Below are 27,560 nucleotides of genomic sequence, written 5' to 3'. Positions count from 1 at the left end.
CTATCAGGTCACTTGTCCTTCAAGTTGGGTCTTGCAGCAAATTGTCCCCAATCCCACACAATGCAATTAAAAGATCACATTTTAGTTCATGTTGTTTTATCCACAATGAGCCTGCTGGGCAGTATAATTATTGCTGACAGACAAGAAAAAAACAACTAAATAGCACCAACTGCCATTATCTGTAAACATACCCACTAACAATGTGATAGCCTAAAAGGTTGTTTTTTGTGTGTGTAGTATATATCAGTTAGAAACTGCCGTTATTACCCGCAATGCAATGGAGTTCATAGACAGGAAACTGCCATGGCCCTAACATCACCCTGTCGAAGGAGTTTCACCACAAACCCTAGTGGCAGTAGCCGGTGCCACAGAGATAATAACCTACCATAGTCACATGTCTATGGGCTTGATTCACACAGCCCATAGACTTTAGGCGTGATAACTGGGTGCTAACTGGGTTAGCACCGTTTTCTAAAATAACCCCGCACGCAAGGTCCCACGCGCAAAGTCGCATCACGGTGCGACTTTAACGGCGCACCCGATGCGCCTACAAGGACACATGCGGTGCGACCTTAATGGCGCAGTATGCGCCGTTAAGGTCGCACCGCATGCGACCTTATTGGCGGATTGGTTGCACCGTTTAAGTCACACCGCAATGCGACTTTGCGCGCGCACCGCGCTGTGTGCGTGCAAAGCTTTGCGCGTGGGGTTATTTTATAATGGACTTTTCACAAGCGTGCTAACAGTTAGCACTGCTTTGTGAATCAAGCCCAATGTATGTATCATGTAGTCAGGGCAGTTTCTAGGCTAAATTGCACCCAGGGTGAGGGAGTAAAAATTGCACACCCTCCCCCCCCACCCCCACGGACTTGCAAACCCTTACTCTTTACGGACAGTCACAGAGTCTCAGGTCGCAAATACATCTGCCTACTTACTAGGGACCAGCCACTCATCCAGGAGGAAGCAGGGACCAGGAGAACACACAGGCCAGGAGAGAGCCCAGAAAGCCGACTCCTCCATGGGCGCCACGCACTGACAGCCTGCAGTACCGCTACAGAACAACAGGTGTCATCACGCGGTAGTGACGTGATAATGACTTGACGTTAGGTGCGCAGACAGCCCAGGAAGAGTCAAGGAAGGTGATCGCCCTGGTAATCTTCTTTTTTCTTCTATTTGGCTGCACCGCATGTCACCAGCTCCCTAGCGGTTATGTCTTTCTGCCTGCACCCCCCTTGCCGGTCTGCGCCCAGGTCGGTCGCCCTGCCCGCACTGCCCAAGAAACGACCCTGCATGTAGTGTATGTATCTTAGTCTAGGGCCAATTTTGGGGAAGGCCAATTAACTTATCTGTATATTTTTGGGATATGGGAGGAAACCAGGGTGCCCAAAGGAAACCCACACAGGCACTGGGAGAACATACAAACTCCCTGCAGATAGTGCCCTGGCTGGGATTGCAAGGGGGAGGTGCTAACCACTGCACCACCGAGGTGCCCAGTGTACACAGTATGCAGCCTTATCACCAGATAAGGAGTGAGACACAGATTTACTCTCCTCAGTAATTTCCGTTTCTCTGAGCTGCTTCTCTTTATTTCGCTTTAGTTCCATGTTTAGGACAAAGCTGGAGGAATGGAAGCTCAGCGCAATAATTAGAGGCCCTTTCCGTGGAGCCGTGATGAATGCATGTCTTTTTTAATACTGTGATTCTCTTAGAAATGTGCGGTGGAGAGCGAGCGTTATTGATTAATTGTGCCTCTCCGTCCCCCGGGGAGAGTTTAGTGTGTTCAGTTCCTTTCTGCTTTGAAATACAAGTCACTGCAGAGTTTTACAGGCATCGATCAGAAGCCTCCAGCCAGGTACAGATGCAGGAAACCGCTGAGGACTGCGCAGAGACGGGGAGGAAGCGGTAACAGCGCCACAAGCACACGGCATTCTGAGGACCTTTAGCATTGGGGCTTTTGTCTTGGCTTCTTAAAGGATACCCAAAGTGACATGTGACATGATGAGATAGACATGTGTATGTACAGTGCCTAGCACACAAATAACTGTGCTGTGTTACTTTTTTTCTTTCTTTGCCTGAAAGAGTTAAATATCAGGTATGTAAGTGGCTGACTCAGTCCTGACTCAGACAGGAAGTGACTACAGTGTGACCCTCACTGATAAGAATTTCCAACTATAAAACACTTTCCTAGCAGAAAATGGCTTCTGAGAGCAAGAAAGAGGGTAAAAAGGGGAATTTCTTATCAGTGAGGGTCACACTGTAGTCACTTCCTAGTTTCCGATTCTAGTAACAGTGGGGCGATTTATAATGAGAACAAAGCCTTAATATGCAGAGAATATTCCTCTTTTACTTCCTGTAGAATAACTCCCATCTAGAGCATTTCCTCCTAATTCCAGACCTAAAGGTGTGGGCACATAATGGAACTTCTAGACTTCAGGATATCGTTACAGAGAATAATCTCTCATTCGGTGATTTAAAGAAGGAGATTTGACCTGTTAGATGATAAGTTCTCTCTCTTCCTGCAGCGCAGACATGCTTTTCAGACGCAGTTTCCCCAAGCTCAGAATCCCGTCTCCTCCTAGGCAATACAGGAGGGTTTGAGAAAAGCAGAACTATCTAAACTAGTGTTGAACATGCAGCGGAATAGTTCAGGGAAAATGAATAAATGATGTCTTACTTGGAAACCAGACGTCTCCGGGCTTACAGGGGAATAGCGATGGGAAGTCATACGCCCCAATAGCACAGTCAGTATTTCTGCTAGAGACAAACTGACAGCGGTAAAACTCAGGCATAAAACCAACCTCTCCCCGGCCAAGGTTAGGAAACTCGGCAAATGGTAAATGGGCAAGTGAGTTATATGTTATATCAGGGGACATACTGTAGGCCCCCCCCCCCACACACACACACACACACACACACACACACACACACTCTCACCGATGGGTGTCCCTGATGGCATCACAGCAGACTAATTCTTCTGTTAGCAGATATTGTTCAGTATAGAGTATAGAGAAGTGATGTTGGGTATACATAGGCTCTATTCACAAAGCATTGCCACATTCGGTAATGCTGAAAACAGCTGATTTTACCGATCACATTCCTAAGTTACAATTCATTAAACCTATCACCGCACAGAAAATGACTATCACCAACTAGTGAGGTAAATTACCGACTTGTGCAGTAATTGCCTCAAGCACTTTTTTTGTATAAATGATTTAGTCAGTGTTTGCCCATTGTAAAATCGTACCTCTCCCTGAATTACTTTTTGACATTTATCACATGGTGACATTTTTACTTCTGGCAAGTGATGTCAGTGACAGGAGATGCTGCTTGCTTTTTTTGGTAGTAGGAAACAGCTGTAAACAGTAAAACAGCTGTTATTTCCCACAATGCAATGAGGTTCACAGACAGGAAACTGCCAGGACCATGGTCCTCACAATTTCCTGTGGGAGGGGTTTCACCACAATATCATCCATACAGAGCCCCCTGATGATCTGTTTGTGAAAAGGAATAGATTTTTTCATGGGAAAGAGGGTATCATTGGGATGAAGTTCAATTCTTGGCCACGGTTTCTTTTTGAAGAGGAACTCCGGTGAAAATCTATATATATAAAATCGGATGTATGTATGTGTGTGTGTGTGTGTGTGTGTGTGCGTGCGTGCGTGTGTGTGTGTGTGTGTGTGTGTGTGTATGTGCCGCGATCACGCAAAAACGGCTTGACCGATTTGAACGAAACTTGGTACACAGATCCCTTACTACCTGGGATGATATGTTCTGGGGGTCTCGCGGCCCCCCTGCACACCTGGGCGGAGCTACAAACAGCAAATCAGATTCCACCCATTCAAGTCAATGGAAAAAATGTAAAAGGCTGCCATTCTCACAGTAATCAAGCCACAGTCCCCACACATGGCACAGTTGGTCACTTGGTGACTGAGGTTACAAATCCAGGAAAAGTGGGCGGAGCATAAAACAGCCAATCAAATTTCAGCCGTTTATTTTAAATGGGAAAATGTAAACTGCAGACATTCTTAGACTGTTAATCGCAGGGTTCTCAAACTTGCTACAGTTGGTCACTGGGTGAATGCGATTAAGATTCAAGAAAATGGGTGGAGCCTACAACAGCCAATCAAAATTCACCTGTTGATTTTCAAGGGGAATATTTAAACTGCTGCTATTCTTACACTTTTAATGGCAGAGGCTTCAAACTTGCTACAGTCGGTCATTGGGTGACTGGAGTCCAAATTCACTAAAGGGGCGGGGCCACATACAGCCAATCAGATTTCCTTGGTGGATAAATTGCTTCCATTCACACATTTTTGATGCCAGGAACCTGAAAGCTCACAAACTTGGTCATTGAGTGACTGTGTGTCAAGGTTACAAAAAGTGGGCGGAGCCAAAACAACTTTTACTGGGAAAATATAAACTGCAGCCATTCTTTCACCGTTAATGGCAGAGTTCTCAAACTTTGCACACTTGGTCATTGGGTGACAGATTAAGATTTTGGAAGGTGGGCGGAGCCTACAACAGCCAATAAAAATTCACCTTTTGATTTTCAGAGGGAATATTTCATCTGCTACCATTCTCTTATACTGGTAAAAGCAGATGCCTCAAACCTGGTACAGTTGGTCACTGGGTGACTAGGGTCCAAATTCAGGAAGGGGGCGGAGCCACAAACAGCCAGATTTATTTATTTTCAATGGGAATATACAAAGTATTGATACCAAAGACCCCAAAGCTGATAAACTTGATAATTGAGTGACTGTATGTCAAGGTTAGAAAAAGTGGGTGGTGCCAACAACTTCATTTTTTACATTGCAGGGTTCCCAAACTTTACACAATTGGCCACTGGGTGACTGGGATGAATATTCAGAAATGTGGGTGGAGCCTACAACAGCCAATCAAAATGTACCTATTGATTTTCAAAGGGAATATTCACATTGCTACCATTCTTACACTGTTAGTGGCAAAGGCCTCAAACCTGATACAGTCAGTCATTGGGTGACTGGGGTCCAAATTCACTAAAGGGGTGGAGCCACAAACAGCCAATCAGATTTGTTAGATTGATTTCAGCCATTCTGTTATTGGCAGGGTTCTCAAACGTGACACAGTTGACCACTGGGTGACTGGGACTAATATTCAGAAAAGTGGGTGCAGGCTACAGCAGCCAATCAAAATTCACCATTTGAATTTCAAGGGGAATATTTACTTTGCTGCCATTCATGCACTCTTAATGGCAGAGACCTAACATTTGCTACAGTCAGTCACTGGGAGACTGGGGTTTAAATTCTGAAGGGAGCGGGCCAAAAACAGCCAATCAGATTTGTTTAATTTCAATGGTAAAATGCAACTTATTGATGCCAAAGACCCCAAAGCTCATAAACTTGGTCATTAAGTGACTGTATGTCAAGATTAGAAATAGTGGGCGGAGCCAAAAACAACTAACTTTTTACATGGGGAAATGTAAACTGCAGCTTTTCTCACTGAGGCGCTACACCTGCTATTGCTGGAATTCTGTTTTGTCCCCACGTTTATTGCCTGATGAAGCGGGCTCGGCCTGCGAAACGCGTTGCACTTTTGGGGTACTATATAATAAATGTGATTGCTACTTTTCAGACAGTCTTTCGTGTCTGCTTTATGGAGGTAAGTCCACCACTTCCTCCTAGCAAATTTTTAAAATGTTATCCACTTTTATTCTGCTGGCACCTCTGTTCTCCTACTGCAGCTTTTCTTACACTGTTAATGGCAGGGTTCTCAAACTTCACACAGTTGGTCACTGGGGGACTAGGATTAATATTCAGAAAAATAGGTGGCGCCTACAAGAGCCAATCAAAATTCACCTATTGATTTTCAAGGGGAATATTGAAACTGCTGTCATTCTTACACTGTTAATAACAGAGGCCTCAAACCTGCTACAGTCGGTCGTTAAGTGTCTGGGGTTCAAATTCAGTAAAGGGGCGGAGCCAAAACCAGCCAGATTTCTTTGCTGGATAAACTGCTTCCATTAGCACAATTTTGATGCCAGGAACCCAAAAGCTCACAAACTTGGTCATTGAGTAGTGACTGTGTGTCAAGGTTACAAAAAGTGGGTGGAGTTAAAAACAGATTTTTCTGGGAAATTGTAAACTGCAGCCCTTCTTCACCGTTAATGGCAGGGTTCTCAAACTTAGCATAGCTGCTTACTGGGTGACTGGGATTAATATTCAGAAAAGCGGGTGGAGCCTAAAAATGCCAATCAAAAATCACATGTCATTTTTCAAGGAGAACATTAAAATTGCTGACATTCTTGCACTCTTAATGGCACAAGCCTCAAACCTGGTACAGTTGGTCATTGGGTCACTGGGGTTTAAATTCGGAAAAAAGGACAGAGCCACAAACAGTGAATCAGATTTGTTTCATTTCATGGGAAAATACAAATTGATGCCAAGGACCCCAAAACTCACAACTTGGGCATTGAGTAGTGACTTTGTGTCCAGGTTACAAAAAGTGGGTGGAGCCAAAAACACATTTCACTGGGAAAGTGTAAACTGCAGCCCTTCTTACACTGTTTATTTCAGGGTTCCCAATCTTTGCCCAGATGGTCACTGAGTGACTGAGATTAATATTCAGGGAAGTGGGTGGAGCCTATAATGGCCAATCAAAATCCACCTGTTGATTTTCAAGTGGAATATTTAAATTGCTGCCATTTTTACACTGTTAATAGCAGATGCCTCAAACCTGCTACAGTTGGTCATTGGGTGACTGGGGTTTAAATGCTGGAGAGGGGCGGAGCCACAAACAGCCTATCTGATTTGTTTAATTTCTATGGGAATATACAAATTATTGATGCCAAGGACCCCAAAGCTCACAAACTTGGTCATTGAGTGTTTGTGCGTTAGGGTTAGAAAGTGGGCGGAGCCAACACCAGTCAAATACATACCCGGGCAACACCGGGTCATTAGTGGGTGGAGACAAATACAAATTTCACTGGGAAAATGTACACTGCAGCCATTCTGTTAATGGCAGGGTTTTTAAACTTTGCACAGTTGGTCAGTCACTGGGTGACTGGGATTAATATTCAGAAAAGTAGCTGTAGCCTACAAAAGTGAATCAAACTTCACCTGTTGCTGTTCAAGGGGAATATTTAATTGTTACCATTCTTGAACTGTTAATGGCACAGGCCTCAAACCTGGTACAGTTGGTTATTGGGTGACTGGGGTTCAAATTCAGAAAAGGGGGTGGAGCCACACACAGCCAATCAGATTTGTTTCATTTCAATGCAGATTATTGATACCAAAGACCACAAAGCTCACAAACTTGGTCAGTGAGTAATTGTGTGTTAGGGTTAGAAAAATTAGGCGGAGCCAACACCAGCCAAATACATACACGGGCAACGCCGGGCAATCAGCTAGTAATGTAATAAAGAAGTGCTTCATTTTTACATTATTATGTATAAATGATTTAATCAGTGTTTGCTCGTTGTAAAATCTTTCCTTGCCCTCATTTACATTCTGACACTTATCACATGGCGGCATTTTTACTGCTGGCAGGTGCTGTCAGTGGAAGGAGATGCTGCTTGCTTTTTTGGCATTTGGACACAGCTGTTATTTCCCACAATGCAAGGAGGTTCACAGACAGGAAACTGTCATGACTATGGTCATGACATCACACTGTGGGAGGGGTTTCACCACAATATCAGCCATACAGCGCCCCCTGATGATCCGTTTGAGAAAAAGAAAAGATTTCTTATGGGAAATCAGCTACTGATTAGGATGAAGTTCAATTCTTGGTTACGGTTTCTCTTTAAACGTTGCTCTTCTATTGGCATTTCGATGTGTTGAGCTGCTTTGACATCAGTTCTGCCGTAACTGTATTTCAAACTACGAGAGCCGATGTGTCGTGGTGGAGGGGGAGGGGTTGGGGGCACATCGTTGGCGCTCTCTGTATGGAGATGGAAGGAAGGAATTGGAAATTCTATGTTACATCACCTTAATAACCTCAGGAACCATTAGCTCTTGTCAGGATTTCAACACAAATAGGCTGGAAAGTGGCCATTACGCTTATTATAATTACGCCAAACTCTGTTCTCCTTTAAAACTCAGCCTCTCTAAAGGCTTGGTAATTAGCGGGTGAAGTACGACGTGGCAGGATGTGAGGAACATGTCGATGGGTAAATATAGAGAAGTGGATCCAATTATAGTGAAAGGTGGTTGGGTCATTTATCAAGGTTTAAAGTCAGGCCGATGTTAAGCGATGTCGAGGAGGGCGAGCTGCGAGCGGGAGTCTCTCGTTTGTTCAGCCAGCTCTAGCTGGATTCTGTGATTTCGAGGAGGGCGAGCTGAGAGCGGGAGTCTCTCGTTTGTTGAGCCAGCTCTAGCTGGATTCTGTGATTTCACCGCTCGGCACTGAGTCATACCAAAACTGCAGAAGATCTGAACTGATGCACAACACCAGCCCAAACTCGCAAAATCAGCACTAAAAAAAAATCCTATTGACTAGCACATTAATTTCACCTGTCAAATCATTATTTTGCTGTCCAGTATGTTATGCTACTCCGCAGAGCCCATTAAGGTGTTAACATTACCATTCGTCGCTTTCTAGCTGTTTTGTATAATAATTCCATGAAACACAGTGTTGTAAGAATAGATCTGTAGTGCCCCCTCCTACAGGTTTCGTCTCAGGCATCTACCTTGTTTGACTATGCCTTAAAAACGGGCCTGGTTTTCTAGATATTTTGTGTAATCTTGTTATCCATTTGCCCACTCTCCATTAAAGGAGAACTCTGTAGACTGTTGTTGGATTGGACATGGCATAGGAGGAACATTTTTAATTTTTACCTTTTTAAAGAGACTCTGTAACAAAATGTTCAGCCTTATTTCTTCTATCCTATAAGTTCTTACAGGGGCACGTCTAAGCATAGGCAGTACAGGCCATTGCCTGGAGTGCCATTGGTCCTGGGTGGCACCATGTTGCTGGATTAAGCCCCTCCCCCAAATAAAGCCTCACCCGTAGACTAAGCCCCACCCTATGGGTGTTAATTGATTCTGCTGCATCTAGTTAGCGTAAGTTGGAGGCAGCTGCCACCTCTGTGCCTTGTGCAACCTTCTTTCCCCCTTCATTCCTCCTTCTGTCCCCTTTGTGCCTCCTTCTGTCTCCATGTGCCCCTTTCAGTCCCTTGTGCCTTGTCTGACCCCCCGTTGGTCCTTCTCTCTCCCTTTGTGCCTCCTTCTGTCCCCTGTGCTCCTTTAGTCCTCATGTGACTCCTTCTATCCTCCTTTGTGACTCCTTGTGATCCCCTTTGAGCCTCCTACTGACCCTCTTGCAGAGTTGCCTGGTCCGCCAGGCCGACCAGGCAGTCACGAGTGCTATGGGGAGGTCATGGGGAGGGACCGCAGCCAACCCCCCGCCAGATGGTGTGTCCCCAGATGGTGAACTGGCTTGCGGCGTCTAAAAGGCACCACGTCAGTTCACTGGTCGCAGCCCATAAGCTCACTACTGCAGCCTGCGGAATCTGTGGGTTCCGGCAGACAGAGCAGGGCTACGGGAAAATGGCGTCCGAAACCCTGCACTATAGACTGTTTGTGTCTCCAGTGCAGGGCTTCGGGTGCAATTTTCTCATAGCCCTGCTCTGCCTGTCAGCGTTGGAGTTTTGCAGCCGGAGTTGCTGCACGGAGATCATTGAGGGAGCTGCTGCGCGCTTGAGGGAGGCCAGGAGAGGAGTCTTCTGCAAGTGAGTAAATGTTTTTTTCTTATAGGCGCAGGCAAGTAGGGCTATAGGGGGAACTAATGGGAGAAGGGAGGGGAGGAGCTCGGCCTATGTGTATTTTCTGGTATAACGCTGCCCACATTAGGTGTATTTTCTGGTGAAACACTGCCGGAATAAGTGTAATTTCTGGTGAAACGCTGACGCATTATGATTATTTTCTAGTGAAGGCTGCCACATTACAATTATTTTCACTACTAGCCACTGGATTAGTCCAGGTGTTGAAAATGAGTTGCAGTGCCTCCTGCTTTGTGCAGCGAGGAGAAAGTTAATCAGCCTTCTGTACTCCATGCATGCATCGCTGCCATGGTTGTACCATTTCAGCTCACAGAAAGTTTTAGACGTTTTTAGCTGGCTGTGGTTCAGTTTTAATAACATTAGATGAGAAGATGTCTTGTGCAGTATCGACCTGTTTCTGGCAGTTAAATAATAAGATACATTCCCCTTTAAATCTCATCTTTTTTTGTCTCATAGAACGAGCTTACTGCTTAGGTGATGAGCTTAGCCTGACTTTTCATGCTGTCATTCTCAATAGCGTAATTATGCAGCATCTTCTGTTTCTTTATTTTTCAGTGACTCACACTCTTCTCGTTAGAACCACAATGATGAAAATTATTGCTACAAGCTGCATACATCAACTTAATAGAATAATCACTTTTATGTAACGACTAGATGAGTCTCCCCCTTTCAATTCCCAGAAATCACTGAAAGTCACATTTCTGTACATGGGGGTCTTTCTTCACCCAGAGGTGTAAATTCAAATGTGTTGAGCCCCCCAGCGTAATTTGGATGTGGTGCCCTCTCATTCACTTCGCCTGTCCCCATGGCAACCACCACTGCCAGTGGCTCATCGGCTGGGGGGGGGTCACATAACAAATGTTGCCACCTTCAGGATTCTTTCACAATGGCGCAGGGTGACGCAAAACCAACTTCACAGTGCAACGCGTTTCGCAAGTTCAATCCTGCTTCATCAGGCAATAAGGGGAGTAAAAACCAGGGCTGTGGAGTCGAAGTTGGAGTCGGAATTGAGGAGTCCGAGTTGGAAAAATTTTGGGTACCTGGAGTAGGAGTCAGAAGTTTCATAAACTGAGGAGTCGGAGTCGGGAGTCAGATGATTTTTGTACCAAATCCTTAGTTCTGATAAGTATTCGACTAAGGAGTCGGAGTCTGAGCCATTTTGGGTACCTGGATTCGGAGTCGGATGATTTTTGTACCGACTCCACAGCCCTGGTAAAAGCTAGTATAGGTCTGGTAACAAGTCAAACAACTCTTGTTACCAGAGGCGATTGGCTTGTTACCAGACCTAAACTAGCTTTTACTCCTATTATTGTCTGATGAAGCACGATTAAACCTGCAAAACAATTTGCACTATGGAGTAACCTAAATAAATGTTATTGTTGACTAAACTTTGTTATTGTTGACTTTGGAGGTAAGTCCACCATTACCTCCTTTTCAAACGGTTTTTAAATGTTTTTACCCTACTTTGGCGCCTCTGTTCAAAACCCTTGTCATATTGCTAAGTCCACCCTTGGTGGAGGGGTGTTACCCCCCTCCCCCCATTTTTTCCTGTCTACAGAGAGTGACTTCTTAACCTGAGTGGCGTCAGGTTCTAATTTCCCCACCCACCTTTACATTGGTTGCCTTTGTGGTAACGCACACTTGTGAGTATTATCAACCTCTAAATATCTGGGTACCATAACCTACTACACTATATTGGGCTCTCGGTTGTCCTTTTCTGTCTCCCTGTATAAACACTAGGGAGCTGTATAGGAGAGGGCAACAGGACCACTAGACACCCGGAAACTGTACAGGGGAGGGAGGAGGGCCACTAGACACCAGGGAACTGTCTATGGGAGGGATAGAGGACCACTACCAGTGGCGTAGCTAAGGAGCTATGGGCCCTGATGCAAATTTTACATTGGGGCCCCCCAAGCACTCTATACATAACAATTGATACGGCGCACCAAAACCTGCCAATGGCAACTACAGTGCCAGAGGTGCAAGAAGGGGATGGGGAACAGTTTGTTAATGATTTTACCACTATTCAAAGTATCTATAGAAGTGATTATTATGAGCACAGGACCAATAGAGAGCTAATACTGCAGTTGAGGTATGGCCCTTCAGGCCCTTCTGGCCCAAGGGCCCCGATGCGGTCGCAACCACTGCAACCCCTATTGCTACGCCCCTGCTAAACACCAGGAAACAGTATAGGGGAGGCAGGAGGGATTAGACACCAGGAAACTGTACAGGGGAAAGAGGGAGGAGCACTAAATACCAGGAACATGTACAGGGGAAAGAGGGAGGAGCACTAAATACCAGGAACATGTACAGGGGAGAGAGGGAGGAGCACTAAATACCAGGAAACTGTACAGAAACTGCTGTACAGGGGAGGGAGGAGGGCCACTAAACACCAAAGAACTTTATAAGAGAGGGAACTGGATTCTAGACATTGAGGTTGGCCCACGACTTGGTCCCAGTGTTCAGTTTCGGCCCACTTTGTCTTTGAGTTTGACACCCCTGAGCTATGTGTAAACTTTTCAACAAGAACAAAGAGAAACCAGCGGGGCATTTTGTAGCTGTCTAATAAATTCTGTTTCCTATTTTTGCGATGATAAAAAGAAGCTGAGTTAACATGAGTCATCCGTGTTCCTCAGTCCGCTGTGAACTCCTCACATCAGAGGGGGACGTGCTCCCGGTACTGATGGCGAGTACAATACAGCTCAGCTCTCCATCTTCTGTAGAGGGTGTCATGAGTGCTTCGTCTGCAGTATTGTAATCAGCCAGACTATACTCTCTGCATGCTTTATGAGCTTCAAGATTCCGCAACTCAACAACAAGAGCTCAAAATAGATACCAAACGAGCAGGAGATCCAATCCCTACCAGCCGGCAAGACGGGGGATCGGCAAACCCCACAATGTCTTTTAGGGCCCTTCTCCACTAGCAGTGATTGCGATGCTGAATCGCAAAATCACAAATCGCTAGTGATTTTTAAATCGCTACGGTTTGTATAATAACATAGGAATCGCAGTAGGTAATTTCCACTACCGGCAGGAAATCGGCAGGAAAATTTGGAACTTGGCTGAATCGCTAGCGTTTAGCGCGAACGCTAGCGATTGCTAGTGGAAAAAAGCCCTAAGTGATAAAGAGGGACGCCTTTATTTAAAGAGAACCTGTAACAAAAAAAGTTCCCCTAAAGGGTACTCACCTCGGTAGGGGAAAGCCTCAGTGCCAAAATAAGGCTTTCCCCTCCGCTGTAGCTGCAGGCAGTCCAGCGCTCGGTAATCCAGGATCGACAAGCCTGACAAGCTACATTTACCTTCCCTGGCTCCAGCAGATGGCGCTGTCGCGGCTCTCAGCACGGAGATAGGCGAAAATAGCCGATCTCTGTCGGGTCCATGCTACTACGTAGGAACAGGAGACTTGCGCCTGCGCAGTAGAGCAGATTGACAGCATTCGGCTATTTCCGCCTATCTCTGAGTGGAGAGCCGATACTGCGCCTGCGCTGGAGCCGGGAAGGTAAATATTTACATCCCCGCTGTTCGGAGGTGCACAGCGAGACCGCCGTGGGACCCAGGAGGACGGGGGAAGCCTCAATAGGATCTGGGGGCTTCCCCTACCCGAGGTGAGTACCCCCCAGGGGTATTTTTTGTCGCTACAGGTTTTCTTTAAGGAAATACCCCGCGTCCTTCACATTCAAGAGATGTTATTGGACAAAAGCTGTTTTTTTCCTGAAGTAGTCCCAAAGAATTACAAAAAAAAAATTAAAGTGGGATGAAACTCCAGATTAACTTAAAAAAAAATATCAAATAAGAAATTACTTATTTAGCTTACCTATCTGGTTGGCTGCTATTATTTTTTGGGGGAGAAATGTGATATGTAGAAAAATAAGGATATTTCTGCTTGTTTTTTTCTTTACTTTTTTATGTGGCATCACTTCGGTCCCTTTCCTTTTTTTTCCACATCCCATCTCAGTGTTATTTGTCCCATCCTACTGCGACAGCTTAGGCCGTATTCACACTATAAGCGCTTTTCTGAGCGCTTTGAGATTGATTAGCGCTTTCTGAGCGCTTTTTAAAAATTTCTCCCATTCACTTTCATTAAAATCGCTGTAAAAATCACAGCAATCGCGCAACTGCGTACTGACGAGATTTTAATGAAAGAAAATGATTTTTAAAAATTGCTCAGAAAGCGCTAATCAATCACAAGCGCTCAGAAAAGTGCTTATAGTGTGGATCCGGCCTTACTGTCCCTCCCACAGCAAACATCACCTAGACAACAGGCTTACATGGTGTAAACTTTTAAAAGGGAGGGGGATTCAGTTACCTACTGGTCATAGGATCCTTATCTTATCCAAAATAGGAAGCTTTCTTTTATTTGCATGCTGAGATAAGCTTGTTACTGTAGATAAAAGAAAAAAACAATCCTGCTGGCACTGTACAGTTCCTGCCGTTAGGCAAAGGCACCCAGACCAGGTAAGAAAAAAATGGGGGACAAATAGAAACCGATTTTAATGTTTTAGTTATGGACGTTACAACCTTTTTTTTAAAGAGTAACTGTCAGGCTGCAAAAGCTAATTTAAACCTCTATTCTCCTGTGTTAAACAGTTTAGAAGGAAGCTAAAAAGGCAATACTGAAGTTAAAAATCTCTCTTACTTTTGATGTGTGCTGACAGCAAGGCTCTGTATTCCCAAGGACGACAGGCCGCATAGCATACTGCAAAGCATTCTGGGGCTGCTTGGGTCCTCCCCTCGGCTGCTAGTGAGAAGTTACAGTCTCATGTTACAACAGCCAGCACTGAAAAATCTCCGGGCAGAGTATACTGCATGAGTCCACTATTGTTCCTAGCCACATGGCTAATTAATATTCACTGCACAGTAGTGTTGTATTCTTTCTGAGTGGAATCATCAGGAAGCAGGCAGGACATGAGGACACATTTGGCTTCATAGGAGACAGACAAACATGGAACCTGCCACGAGCTGTCGGAGCATCATTCTCTGCAAATACTATATAAAAATTCAGTGAAATCCAAACGTGGACAGTGAAATGCATATGTAATGTAAGTACAGCCAATCTTTAGCTACTGATATATGTGTTTTTTTCTCTGAGACCTTAAACCTAACAGCTCCTCTTTAAGAAGAGGGAAATAACTTCTTTAAAAAATTCCCCAGATGGGTCACACATTCTTTTTTTCTTTTTCTTAACTTGATTTAATTATTATTATCAGTAGTAGTAATAGTGGCTGGATAGTGTGCTGCCTTTGACATGGAAGACCAGAGTTAAAATCCTGGCTAGGGTCAGTACCTATTCAGTTAGAAGTCCTTGGGCAAGACTCCCTAACACTACAGGGTGGCCCCTTGAATGGGCCCTTAGTGGCTGCAGCTCTTGAGCGCGATAGGAGAAAAGTGCTATCTAAATGATAGGATAATCAGGGCCGGATTTGTACTCTTTACTGCCAAAGGCCACTGTCACCAGCCACCTCCCTTCAGTATAAGTAGCCAGACGACCCCTTCCCTGTAGTATAGGTAACCTGATGACCCCCCCCCCTCCAGTATAGGTAGCCAGATGACCCCTCCCCCTTTCCCTCCAGTATAGGAAGCCAGATGACCCCTCCCCCCTTTCCCTCCAGTATAGGAAGCCAGATGACTCCTCCCCCCTTTCCCTCCAGTATAGGTAGCCAGATGACTCCCTTAATCCCTCCTTTTCCCACCCCCCTTTCAGTATAAGTAGCCAGCTCACCTTCACACTGCAGCAGCCATCATGGTCACTCATTTCTCAGCTCGTCTTCGGTGCTGAAGCTTCCTCTTCCCCTATGTCTGCAATGCTGCCCAAGTCCATAGCCACTGGCCACAATGCAAATGTGCATAGAGAGCAAGGTGTCTGCTGTACAGGCAGCTGGCAGCAGAGTACTGCAGTCAGGCGCTCGCCTGATCTACCTGCACTGCAGCATTTGCAAGTTTGCAAATGCTGCATAAGATCAGCCTGCTGCTTTGGGCCTTTGGTCATGTGGTGCCCTAGGCCATGGCCTAGGTGGCCTTGGCCTAAATCCGGCCCTGAGGATAATTAGGATAGAGGCTGTCATTTTACGTACATCTTTTAACAATCTTTTGAGAAATTAGGAAGTATAAATGTTGGGGATGATCCACAAACCTTATCTTACGAGATGAAAAATAAGTGAGGTGAGATAATATAGGAGATAAGTCTTGTGAATCGACCCCCGTTATCCCCATTCGTTGTGCCGTCCAATGAAAGCCCACCAAGCCCTCCTTTAAATAGAATGTTGTTTTTTTCTTTGTTAGCGGCAGCTGAGGCCTATTTTTAGCCCTCCTATCACTTGTGTCAGAGAATTACTGAACTGAGCAGCGCTTGCCATTTTGCAAATAAACGGCTCTTTAACCAGTGAGCATCTGTTTTAATTAGCATTTGTAGACTAGCTGTCAGAAGACAGTACCGTCTAGTGCCAGGCCTTTTACATATGAAGAAGGGATGTGGCAGCGTGACAGAGAATGTGAAGATACAAGCTCCGGCGCATTAAACCGCGGCAACGCCTGAGAATCGGCTGCGCTTCAGCAGAACTTGGCGAGCTGCAGAGCGGCGGGCGGCCCAGAGCAGCGGGGAGAGAGGGGCAGCGGCTCTGCTGATGAGAGGACTCAGACAATACTTTTATACTCTACCTAGGAGGAAATATGGGTGCTTGCTAGCGGCAGAAGTTTGGGTAACGCCACAGGGGCCCATTGTAATTGTTAGCAAGAAGTGGAAATTAAAGCGGACCCAAACCAAACATTTTTTTAATTCAAAATATTTAGTTGCAGCACTCTGACACATACACAGATAAATAAACACTCCTTTAAGCCTATGAGCATTTCAGTGCATGCTTTTCACCCTTCTCTTTTCATAACTAGGGTTATACAGGTGGCAGCCATTACTTCTGAGCGTAGTAGGAGGTTTTAGATCAGGGGTGTGATTGTCATCAGCTACCCTCCCTCACAGGGGCGTCGTCTATGTGAAATCTCACACAAGCTGAGATCACCTCCCCTGTGACATCATCAGTAGCAGCCTGCGGTTTGTTTTTGTTTTTTATCTCCTCCACCAGTCTGCCGGATTCTGTCCCGGCAATATGAAAGGAAGGGAGGGGTTCCTCCAATAAATGTAAAATATTTTATATTTGTCATCATGCAGCTGAAAAAAAGCTGCTATTTATCATTATAATTTACAAAATATATTTTATTTCTGAAATCTTGTATTTTTAATTTGGGTCCACTTTAACAGGAGTCGGGGCCACGGCGGAGGCGGTTAAAGAGAGTCTGAAGCCAATTTATACCTTGTATTTAGCTTAAAGAGGATCTCCAGCCTAAACAAACATACTGTCATTAAGTTACATTAGTTATGTTAATTAAAATAGATAGGAGGTAATATAATCTCTTACCCACCCCGTTTTAAAAGAACAGGCTAATGTTTGATTTCATGAGGGCAGCCATCTTTTTGGTTGAAAGGAGGTGAAAGAGAGCATGAGACACAGTTCCAACTGTCCTGTGTCCTGAGCACCTCTTCCAGTTGCTAGGCAACGTGAATAACAACATAGGAAATCCCATCATGCTTTGCACAGCATCAGGGAAAAAAAGCCCAGGCTTTTTTTTCTTTGATGGGTGGAGCTTAGCTAAAAATGCAGCTAAAAATGATGCTTTGGTAAGAAAAACAAAGTTCTGATGCTGTGAAACTGTTAAAGAAACACCACCTTTTCAGTTCTGCTGAGTAGATTTTTAGTCCGGAGGTTCACTTTAAGGATTATGGCCAGTGCTAAAACACCGCATTCCTGCAGCAGAACAAAGGTTTGATACACCCCAAATCCCCAGGGCAAAAACCGGTGAGCGCTTCCTTGTGGAGGCAGAGGTTAGGGCTGTAGCTCTGCCTCTACTCACGTCAATCCCCACTGATCGCCGCCTCTCCCCGCCCTATTAGTGTTCTTTCACTGAGAGGGACGGGGAGAGGCGGCAATCAGCGGAGGATTGACGCTATTGGAGGCAGAGCTACAGCCCTAACCTCTGCCTCCCCGGGCAGCAAAATCCACAACTTTGGAAGTCATGGATTTTTGCCCCGGGATTTGGGGGTTATAAAGCACTGGCCACATTCCTTAAGCTAAATAACAGGTAATATCAAGTTTAGTGTCTTCAGACCCTCTTTAAGGTTAGGCATGGGGGAGGAAGGGTTAAGGTGTGAGGAAGGGTGGGGGTTTGCCGTGACGGTAAAGGTTAGGTGTGGGGGGAGGGGTTAGATAAGGTTGGGCATCGGTAGTAGGAATGTTCAGTCTGAGAATAAATTGAGATGGATGTGCCATTAATGTCTGCTACAAACATATCAACATTTATTGATGCTGAAAATCAAAAATAAAAAATCTGTCCATTTAAAAGTAAGCAACCTTGCATGTACAGCATCAGCTTCTCACCCTATATTTTAAACTATACCAGTTGCCTGGCAGCACTGCTGGTCTGGTTGGCTGCAGTAAGGTCAGAATCACGCTAAAAACAAGCATGCAGCTAATCTTGTCAGTTATGACAGTGTCAGAAACACCTGATCTGCTACATGCTTGTTCAGGGGCTATAGCTAAAAGTATTAGAGGCAGAGGATCAGCAGGACAGCCAGGCAACTGGCATTGCTTAAAGAGACCCTGTAACAAAAAAAAAGTTGCCCTGGGGGGTACTCACCTCGGGAGGGGGAAGCTTCAGGGTCCCAATGAGGCTTCCCCCTCCCCTGTAGCTGCAGGCAGTCCAGCGCTGGCTCCCCAAGTGTCCCAGAATCCTCCCCCGACAAGCCTGATAAGGCTTGCTATATTTACCTTCCCTGGCTCCAGCGGGGGCGCTGTTGCAGCTCTCAGCACGGAGATAGGTGGAAATAGCTAATCTCTGTTGGGTCCGCTCTACTACACAGGCGCAGGAGACTTGTGCCTGCTCAGTAGAGCAGACCGACAGCCATCGGCTATTTCCGCCTATCTCTGAGCGGAAAGCAGATGCACCTGCGCTGGAGCTGGGAAGGTAAATATTTACATCCTCGCTGTTCAGAGGGGCACAGCGAGACCACCGTAGGACGGGGGAAGCCTCGATAGGATCCGGAGGCTTCCCCCACCCGAGGTGAGTACCCCCCAGGGGAACTTTTTTCGTTACAGGTTTTCTTTAGAAGGAAATAAATATGGCAGCCTCCATATAACTCTCACCTCACGTTCACTTTAAACAGAGGATGAAAAATTATCTCCTAGGTGAAACCGTAGGAGAAAAAGCAAATTGAATCAGAACCAATGTGTCAGGCTAGGACAAGATGGTGGAGGGATAGGGCGCGAGTCTGTTGGTGCAAGCAGTAGCACAGCAGGAAGCAGTGCTGTCTGTGCATTTTGCGGCCTGTGATGTCACCGGCTGTAGAGAGGATATTATCTTGGCTTGCACTGAGCGAGGACCGGCTGAGGCTAGGAGATGATGCAGTACACATCCGGCTATGCGATCTGCATGATGTACTACAATCCCACAGAGCTCTGCAGCTAGATAAACATGTCCAAGGGCTGGATGAAGGTTAGAGAAATTAAATATTTACAAACCACTTCAAGCTTCGGGCATATCTTGGAGTTCAGTGCTGCATGAGATTAATTACTACTAATAATATTTTTACTCTTTAAGATATTTCGTATTCGGTATTCATAGGCCTCGGCTTGGCAAACAACTCTTGCAGCAAATGTACGGCAATGGGAACGTCGTCTTCTCTATGAGCAAGCGTGAGATTTGCGAAGTTACGGTGGCTGGCGGCATAAAGAAGAGGGAGTGTCTGACCTAGCAGCCTCTTCTTCCTTCGAATAATATGGTGGTGTCTGGAAGCTTTACAGAATGGATGATTTACTGAGAAAACAAAACAAAAACGATTGTCCGCCTCCACATGCACTTCTGGGAGGTCCGGTAGATGAATTTAAGGTTTGAAAACCCAAAAAGAGCACCAGGAGCTCCAGTTGTGTAGTATTTTTGGGAAATATGAAATGTAAAGAAATAACATCTCCTGAGAGACGTGGGTTGCTATAGGCAACCACAATTTCGTGCATGTGGATAAGGACCTTCTCCACACGGTTATGATGGTTAGGTCAACATGGTCCATGCTCTATAAAAAACAAAGGACTAGATGTAGTCATAGAGGTGGGACGAGGGAGGAGAAAATGCAAGGTGGGAGGAGGCACCCCAATGGTGATACAATGTGTAGTGAGTGGAGGTAAGTAAGAGGAACATTCTTACCTCGTGATAAAAGGTTAAGGGTTTTACACAGCTCCTGGCTGAAACCCGGAAAATTACCGTAAAAATAGGCATCCTGAATACTTTACTGCTTTCTACTATATCACTACAGGGCCTCTTTAAATTTGAAACAGCAGTCTACATCGGGTAACTAATTTTAATACAGTCCTAACTTAAAGTAAACCAGAGAATTTGAAAGCTTAAAATTTGATACTTACTGGGGGCTTCCTGCAGCCCCATATGCACATCTGAGTCCCACGCCGTCCTCCTGCGGTCTGCTGTTCAGCCGCGGTGAGTCCCGGTAACAGGCTCAGTCTGGGTCTTCTGCGCATGCACAGGACCTCCCCGCATGCGCAATAGACCCTGACTGACGCAACCGAGCCGGTTACCGGGTGAACGGCAGACCAAGGGAGGACGGCGAGGGACTCAGACCTGCTTATGTGGCTGGAGGAAGCCCCCGGTAAGTATCAAAGCTTTCAATGTCTCTGGTACACTTTAAATGCTGAATTAAAATCAGAGAATTCATTGATAACCCATCCAGACATCTGCTCGTAAAACTCAATTCGCGGCAGTAAATTTTGTGCTGTTATTGTATTATTACTGCATGGTGGGTTTTATCCATTAGCTATCATTATACTCTGCAGATAATAATTTAGATGGAAATATAAAACCCACATCGAGCAAGAATAGCATGAATTAGCAGGTTTATGATTCATGGTTGAGGTTTCTACAGCTTCAGTAATGGAGTTTGGCAAATAAATTAGAATAAATGTTTTGCTTAACTCAAACCTATAAAGAAAAACGCTGCAAATTCTAATCTGTAGACTGGGATAGACGACAAGACAAGACAAATAACATTTATATCACGCTTTTCTCCTGGCGGACTCAAAGCGCCAGAGCAGAGCAGCAGCCACTAGGGCGCGCTCTATCGGCAGTAGCAGTGTTAGGGAGAGTTGCCTGAGGTCTCCTACTGAATTAGTGCTGGCTTACTGAACAGGCAGAGCCGAGATTCGAACCCAGGTCTCCTGTGTCAGAGGCAGAGCCCTTAACCATTACACTTTCCAGCCAACTGCAACTGCAACTGCAAGATGAGTGTGCAGCTGAAGCAACCCAATTTATAGGGCGTATTCTGGTGAACTACATTATCAGAGCTTACCTACAGTATAACTATGAGGCTGGATGGGGCAATGTTTAAAGCGTAACTGTCAAGCTGGCCACTAACGGTCCAATTTCTAGTGAAAAATCGTTCGAGCGATTAGACATTCTGATCGGACGAAAAATCGTTCACTACACCATCAACTAACCAATCTTTGCTTCCTATCTATCACGACCACCAAGAAAATCCAAATTTTCGTTCGACGAAAATTCATTCGGGCGACATTTTTTTCACTCGTTCATAATCGATTGTGTCCACCAATGGAGATTATTTACAACTAATCCGATCAGAATTTCTGATCGCTCAAACGATTTTTTGCTACAAATTGGACCATTAGTGGCCAGCTTCAGACATAAAATCAATTCTTTCTTTTATTTTGTATCTGGTAAACAAGTAATAAGCATGCTAACCAGGCAACCCAAAAGTTAAAAATCACTCTTACTTTTCTTCTCCATAAAAGATCATCCCCCAGCTTTCCTGGCTCTTATTTGGTACATCTGCCACACAAAGGAAGTTGCAGGGCATGATGGGTTTTTATTTTTTCCTCTTAACTTTCCTCTCAGACTGGTTGAAACACCCCCCGCCCCTCAGTTTTCCCCTCCCACACCTCTGTTCCTCTCTGATTGGCTAATATTTCACAAGCTGAAAAGCTACAGTCACACAATGACAATGCACTTTCTATTCCAGAGCTGGGTGGAAGTGTCTGAAGACTGGAAGGAGGGCAGGCATAGCATACACAGACAAAGTAAGGGAGGAAATGATGTCAGGATTGGCTTCAAGATAGACAGAGTTAAAATGGAAAATCCGAAGAAGGATTTTGTCTGTTTTTACTATCGAAAAATCACTAACATCAAAATGTGGACAGTGCAATACATACTGTATGTTATGTAAGTAGAGCAATTCATCTACTTATATATGTGTTTTTTTTCTGAGATAGTATGGCTGACAGTTCCTCTTTAAGGGAAGTATCTTTAGTGCAGAAGACCAGGAGTATGGATCATCAATGAGATGCAAATAACCTTAAATTGATGCAGGATTATGCAAATGTTGAATACAAATGTATGCAGCTTGAGCATGTGATTGGTTCATGTTCAAGCTACATAAATTTGCATACAAATGTGCATAACTGTTTGTAAACCTCATTAGGCTTTGTGTATAGCCCTGTTTTACCTGTAAAATTGTAAAATTCAATAAAATTTTTGAAACACAAATGTGCATAATGTTGCATCAACTCAAAACTATCTGCATTTCACTGACCATCCTTAGTTAGGAGATATTGAGCTAAACTCCCTCCCTAATAATAATTCTTCACAATTAGTATTAGGGAGGCTCATATGCAAATACACTTTTTTATTCTGAGTTTTCTCCTAGGTCAAACCGGTCCTTCGAGGGCCTTCGAGGGCTGTGACACAGCTCAAATTAATTGATGGGTCTGAATCAGGAAAGGTGTGTTCCATTTGGTAGAACACATCCCTCTCTTTCTCAGTCCATCCTAAACACTGGCATGGATCTGGCCCTCCAGGCCTGCAGTTCCACACCTGTGTCCTAGGTGATATATTCACACTTGGACAATAAAATACCAAGCACTTAACGACCAGCTAACGCTGATAGGCGGCGGCTGGTCGTTTGTGGTTTTGCATAAAAACTGTTTACAGAGGGTGTCTCCGTAAACAGTGTGCACTTGCACTCGTAATGTAAACACGCGGGGAAGAAATCCCCGCTGTTTACATCAATATGGCGCTGCTGCGATTGGCAATCCCCGGCCTCTGATTGGGCGGGGATCGCCGTCATTTGAAAGGCTGAAGTCTATCCTACATGGCGCAGGACGGATATCCATCCTGCACAGCCCAATGAGGAAGAGGTAGGGAGGGAGAGGAAGGGAACGCAGAAAACGCTGCGGAGGGGGGCTTTGAAGAGGCCCCCTGCTCGGCCACACGGAGCGGCGGCGATCAGACCCCCCCAGCAGGTCATCCCCCTAGTGGGGAAAAAGGGGGAAAGTCTGATCGCCCTGCCGTGCATACGATCTGCGCTGCGGGCTGGAGAGCCCACGCAGAGCAGATCTAACAACAGCCCCGGTCCTTAACCACCAGCAAGCAAGAAAATACTAAAAATAATTTTGATAGCACTTTTTCACCTACCTTTTGATTCTTTTTCATTTGCAAAATACTGAAAAGTTATTTTAAAGATAAAATGAAAAATAAGCTTCAGGAGAAAAATGTCATTGAATAATAAGGCCCAAGGTCTAGAAAATATTTTATTTTTGTAGTGTAAATAAGTCTTACAACTTCCTTTCTGGTTTGGTTTTTCTTAATCTAGAAGAAATGTTATCACTTCCTTTTCTAGCAGGAAGTAGGAGAGTCTCTCCATGAGAAAAACATAAACTGTAGAATTGGAAAGAGGTTTTATTGTTGTACATTCTTTCCTGTCCCCAGGGGCACCGAGGTTCATATAAAAATCATGGCAATGCAGAGGAGGTCTCAGAAACAGAAGTTACAGAGGGCCCTGACACACCATAGAGCATTTTAAAAAACACCTCCATTGACTTACATTAAAATCATGGTAAAATTGTGGCAAAATAGCCACAATCATGATTTTTTGAAAAATCACGACCATGGCAATTTTGCCATGACTTTACCGTGATTTTAAAGGATACCCAAGGTGACATGTGACATGGTGCGATAGACATGTGTATGTACAGTGCCTAGCACACAAATAACTATGCTGCGTTCCTTTTCGTCTTTCTCTGCCTGAAAGAGTTAAACATCAGGTATGTAAGTGGCTGACTGTCCTGACTCAGAAAGGAAGTGACTACAGTGTGACCCTCACTGCTAACAAATTCCAACTATAAAACACTTTCCTAGCAGAAAATGGCTTCTGAGAGCAGGACAGAGATAAAAAGGGTCAATAGTTCATAGATTTGAGCTCTGGCATACTTCAATGAATGTGTCTATTGAGCAAAAACAATAAAACAGTTAAAACTTAAAAAGTAGATTTAAACATAAAATAAAACTGTGGAATATCTTAAAAAGTCATTTTTAGGAGAAGGAAGATAGATACAATAGTTTATTTCATTAGTTCATTTTCGCCTCAGGTGTCCTTTAAAGTGGTCTAGCACCCAGCATTTCAACTTTGCTTTAAAAGATTGCTTACAGCTTATAAACTATTATGCCAGATTTTTTTTTTTAGCAGAAATTCACTGAATGGATTAAACATGACATTTTAGTGCTGCATTTAGCTAGAAATCCTCCTCCGTGCTTGCTTGTTTAGTTACAAATGTATCTATCTACAATGTAACAAACAAACACTGCTCAGAGAGAACAAAGAGGGCTTCCCCGGCAGGCTTTTCAAAGGTCTATTTGTATTCCAAATAAAGATACATTTGTAACTAAAGATAAGAACGGATTCGGATTCCTAGTTAAATCCAACACTAAAATGTCATGTTTAACCCATTCAGTGAATTTCTGCTTAAAAAAAAATCTGGCATAATAGTTTGTAAGCTGTAAGCAATCTTTTAAAGCAAAGTTGTAAGTCAATGGAAGCATTTTAAATAAAAAAAAAAAAATGAAAATGACCTGCAAAACGCTCTTTGGTGTGTCAGGCCCTAGAAAATGTTTGTAATGGGGCAGACTGTTGCAACCCGTTCCCCTCTACCTGAAATATTCTAAATCCCTTTCAGACTGTCCAGAATTGTTGGAGTTGGCCTTTTGAAATTATGAAAGATATTAAAGGTTTGTAATACGTATTTGTTGACCTTAATTATGAAACTAACGTCTTGTTTCTCTGTTGCTTTCAGGTTATGGGCATGCCGCCCCCGGCACTGACGCGGGAAAGGCCTTTTGCATGTTCTACGCAGTCCTTGGAATCCCTCTCACCCTGGTAATGTTCCAGAGTCTTGGTGAGCGAATGAACACCTTCGTAAAGTACCTTTTGAAAAGGATCAAGAAGTGTTGTGGAATGAGGAGTACAGACGTGTCAATGGAGAACATGGTGACCGTTGGGTTCTTCTCATGCATGGGTACCCTTTGCATTGGAGCTGCTGCCTTCTCACATTACGAGGATTGGAGCTTCTTCCAGGCCTACTACTATTGCTTTATAACTTTAACAACAATAGGTTTTGGGGACTACGTGGCCTTGCAGAAGAACAGGGCCCTCCAAAAAAAGCCTCTCTATGTGGCTTTTAGCTTTATGTACATTCTGGTGGGGTTGACAGTCATCGGGGCATTTCTAAACTTAGTTGTTCTCAGGTTTTTGACCATGAACAGTGAAGACGAGAGAAGGGATGCCGAGGAACGAGCGTCTCTTGCAGGAAACCGCAACAGCATGATCATCCACATCCAAGAAGACTCACAACATGGTCGGCCGCGGTATAAGGCCGAAGTGACAGACCTTCAGTCAGTTTGCTCTTGCATGTGCTACAGGTCCCATGAGTACACCAGTCGGGTGGTATCTCACCAAAACTCTTTCAGCTCCAAGCTGAACCCTCAGTACTTTCATTCTATATCGTATAAAATAGAAGAAATCTCACCAAGCACATTAAAAAACAGTCTCTTTCCATCTCCCGTTAGTTCTATTTCCCCTGGTTTGCACAGCTTTACAGAAAGCCACAGGCTAATGAAACGGCGAAAGTCAATTTGAGGTCACCTTCCTTATTTTGCCACTGGTCACCATCTCTCTCTCTCTCTCTCTCTGCCATTTAATTCTTACTTTTTCTGCTACTGAGACAGAGAGGGTCAAAAGAGAACAAAGCGAAATAACTTGCCTGCCTTTTTCCGAGACTCAAAAATGAGCATGAAGCATGGGAAACGTCTACTCCAGCAAATTATGCCTTACGCTAACCCCCCTAAGTGGACTTCAGAGGATTTAATAATAAATGAATATATGTTACTATTCCAAAGTTGCACATGAACGGGGGAGGCATTTGTGTGCCACTCATATTTCTGACCTAGCAAACTTTTTTTGTTTTACAAAATATGAAAATGTAAAAAAAATAAAATAAACAAGCAGGTGACGGGTATACACTTAATGTCTGTGCAATCCCAACGGTAATGCATTCTAAAGGAAAAGAAAAACATATCAGGTACTATTTACTTGAAAAAAATATTGCTTAATCTAGAGATTACTCCCAGAAAAAAAAAAAAGAAATATTTTTTGTTATACCTATTTTTTATTGCCAGACTGGAAGCATGTGCATTAGACAAACCTGTATGCCGGGTTATCGCCTGATAATTTTTTATTTAATGCTAGCTAGATTGTTTAAGAATAAATATAGTTTAAAATAAAATGGAGACAATTGGTTCTTCTTGCTTGCCAGTTCAAAATAAAAAAAGCATGCACTTTGTGAAACTGGTATGCATTATAAAAGACAAAATTGCATATAATTATATGATTTTTTTTTTTTTTTCATTTTAAAAATAATTTCTATTGGCCATTCAGTTCCAAGAAACATGTTTTGTTTTTTTTTGTTTTTTTTTTTTGCTCGGATGATTTATCGATGGAACTGAGGCACTGATTTTGGTTTAAATTTGTATTTTTTTCCTTCATAAATTTTATTTAAAAAAATACACACACATATATATATACAATAATAATAATATTTTTTGGTGCAGCAAGTACCTGCATGGATAGAATTCTATTTTTAGGGGGATGCTTGATTCAAGTTGGCTATATTTGGGTGGATGTACTTTTTTTAATTCAATAAAATTAAAAACAGGGCATTCCTTGTTGTATGTATAAGAAAAAAAAAGATTGTCTCCTATTGATTTTTCATTTGTAAATAGCGTTAATAAACCTTTGTTGGGGCCAGAAGGAGTTCGAGGGACAGTACGCTCCATGTCGGCCTTCTCGAAAACTGGCAAAGGTTGCATTTTTGTTTAGATGCCACATTGGCAAAGTAGGTGACGGGTTCTCTTCTATATTATAAGCCACATTGCTGGATATTAGAGTGACAGTGACATGGAACTGCAGTGTTTACTGGGCTTGCAAGAAGCAGATTCCACTGAGGATGATCTGCGTGTGTCTATAATAGATGCCGTTCAGAGGCGTCACTAGGGTTGGTGCCACCGGTGCGGAAACTCATAGTGTCACCCCTCTCTTAAATTGGATCTGAGATAAACTTTTACTCATTGCATAATTGTGTTCCTTTCATACAGTTTATAGGGCTTTCCTTAAGCCAAATACTTTTTTTGTTTTGTTTTAATACTCTAATTCCCTATAAACTAAACAAGCCTCGCCCACAGCTTCTCCAGAGTGCCAAGGCACTCAGTCTCAGGTAGCAAGGGCTTATGGGAGCTCAGTCTGGGCAGGAGGAGGAGGAGGTTACTAGCCAGAGATTTCAGGGTGGAGGGTGGAGTGAAATTTCACAGGCTGAGGGCTGGAGATGCTATCAGCTTGCCTGTGTGTAAAGTGACATGG

General features: G+C 44.1%; 1 protein-coding gene across 1 annotated transcript in view; it reads left to right on the top strand.

The window, feature by feature from the left end:
- KCNK9 (potassium two pore domain channel subfamily K member 9) overlaps positions 1-27,144 on the top strand; it is a 201,870-nt gene extending 174,726 nt beyond the window's left edge. Inside the window, exon 2 of the mRNA XM_068238080.1 lies at positions 24,943-27,144. Coding sequence (XP_068094181.1) covers positions 24,943-25,784 — 842 coding nt within the window. The 3' untranslated portion in view covers positions 25,785-27,144. The remainder of the gene's footprint in view (positions 1-24,942) is intronic.
- Positions 27,145-27,560: the final 416 nt, after the last annotated feature.

The sequence above is a fragment of the Hyperolius riggenbachi genome, chromosome 5, assembly GCF_040937935.1.
Source record: "Hyperolius riggenbachi isolate aHypRig1 chromosome 5, aHypRig1.pri, whole genome shotgun sequence".
Classification (NCBI taxonomy): Eukaryota; Metazoa; Chordata; class Amphibia; order Anura; family Hyperoliidae; genus Hyperolius; species Hyperolius riggenbachi.
Note: the sequence above shows the minus strand (reverse complement) of the source record. Positions and strands in the feature narration are given on the sequence as shown.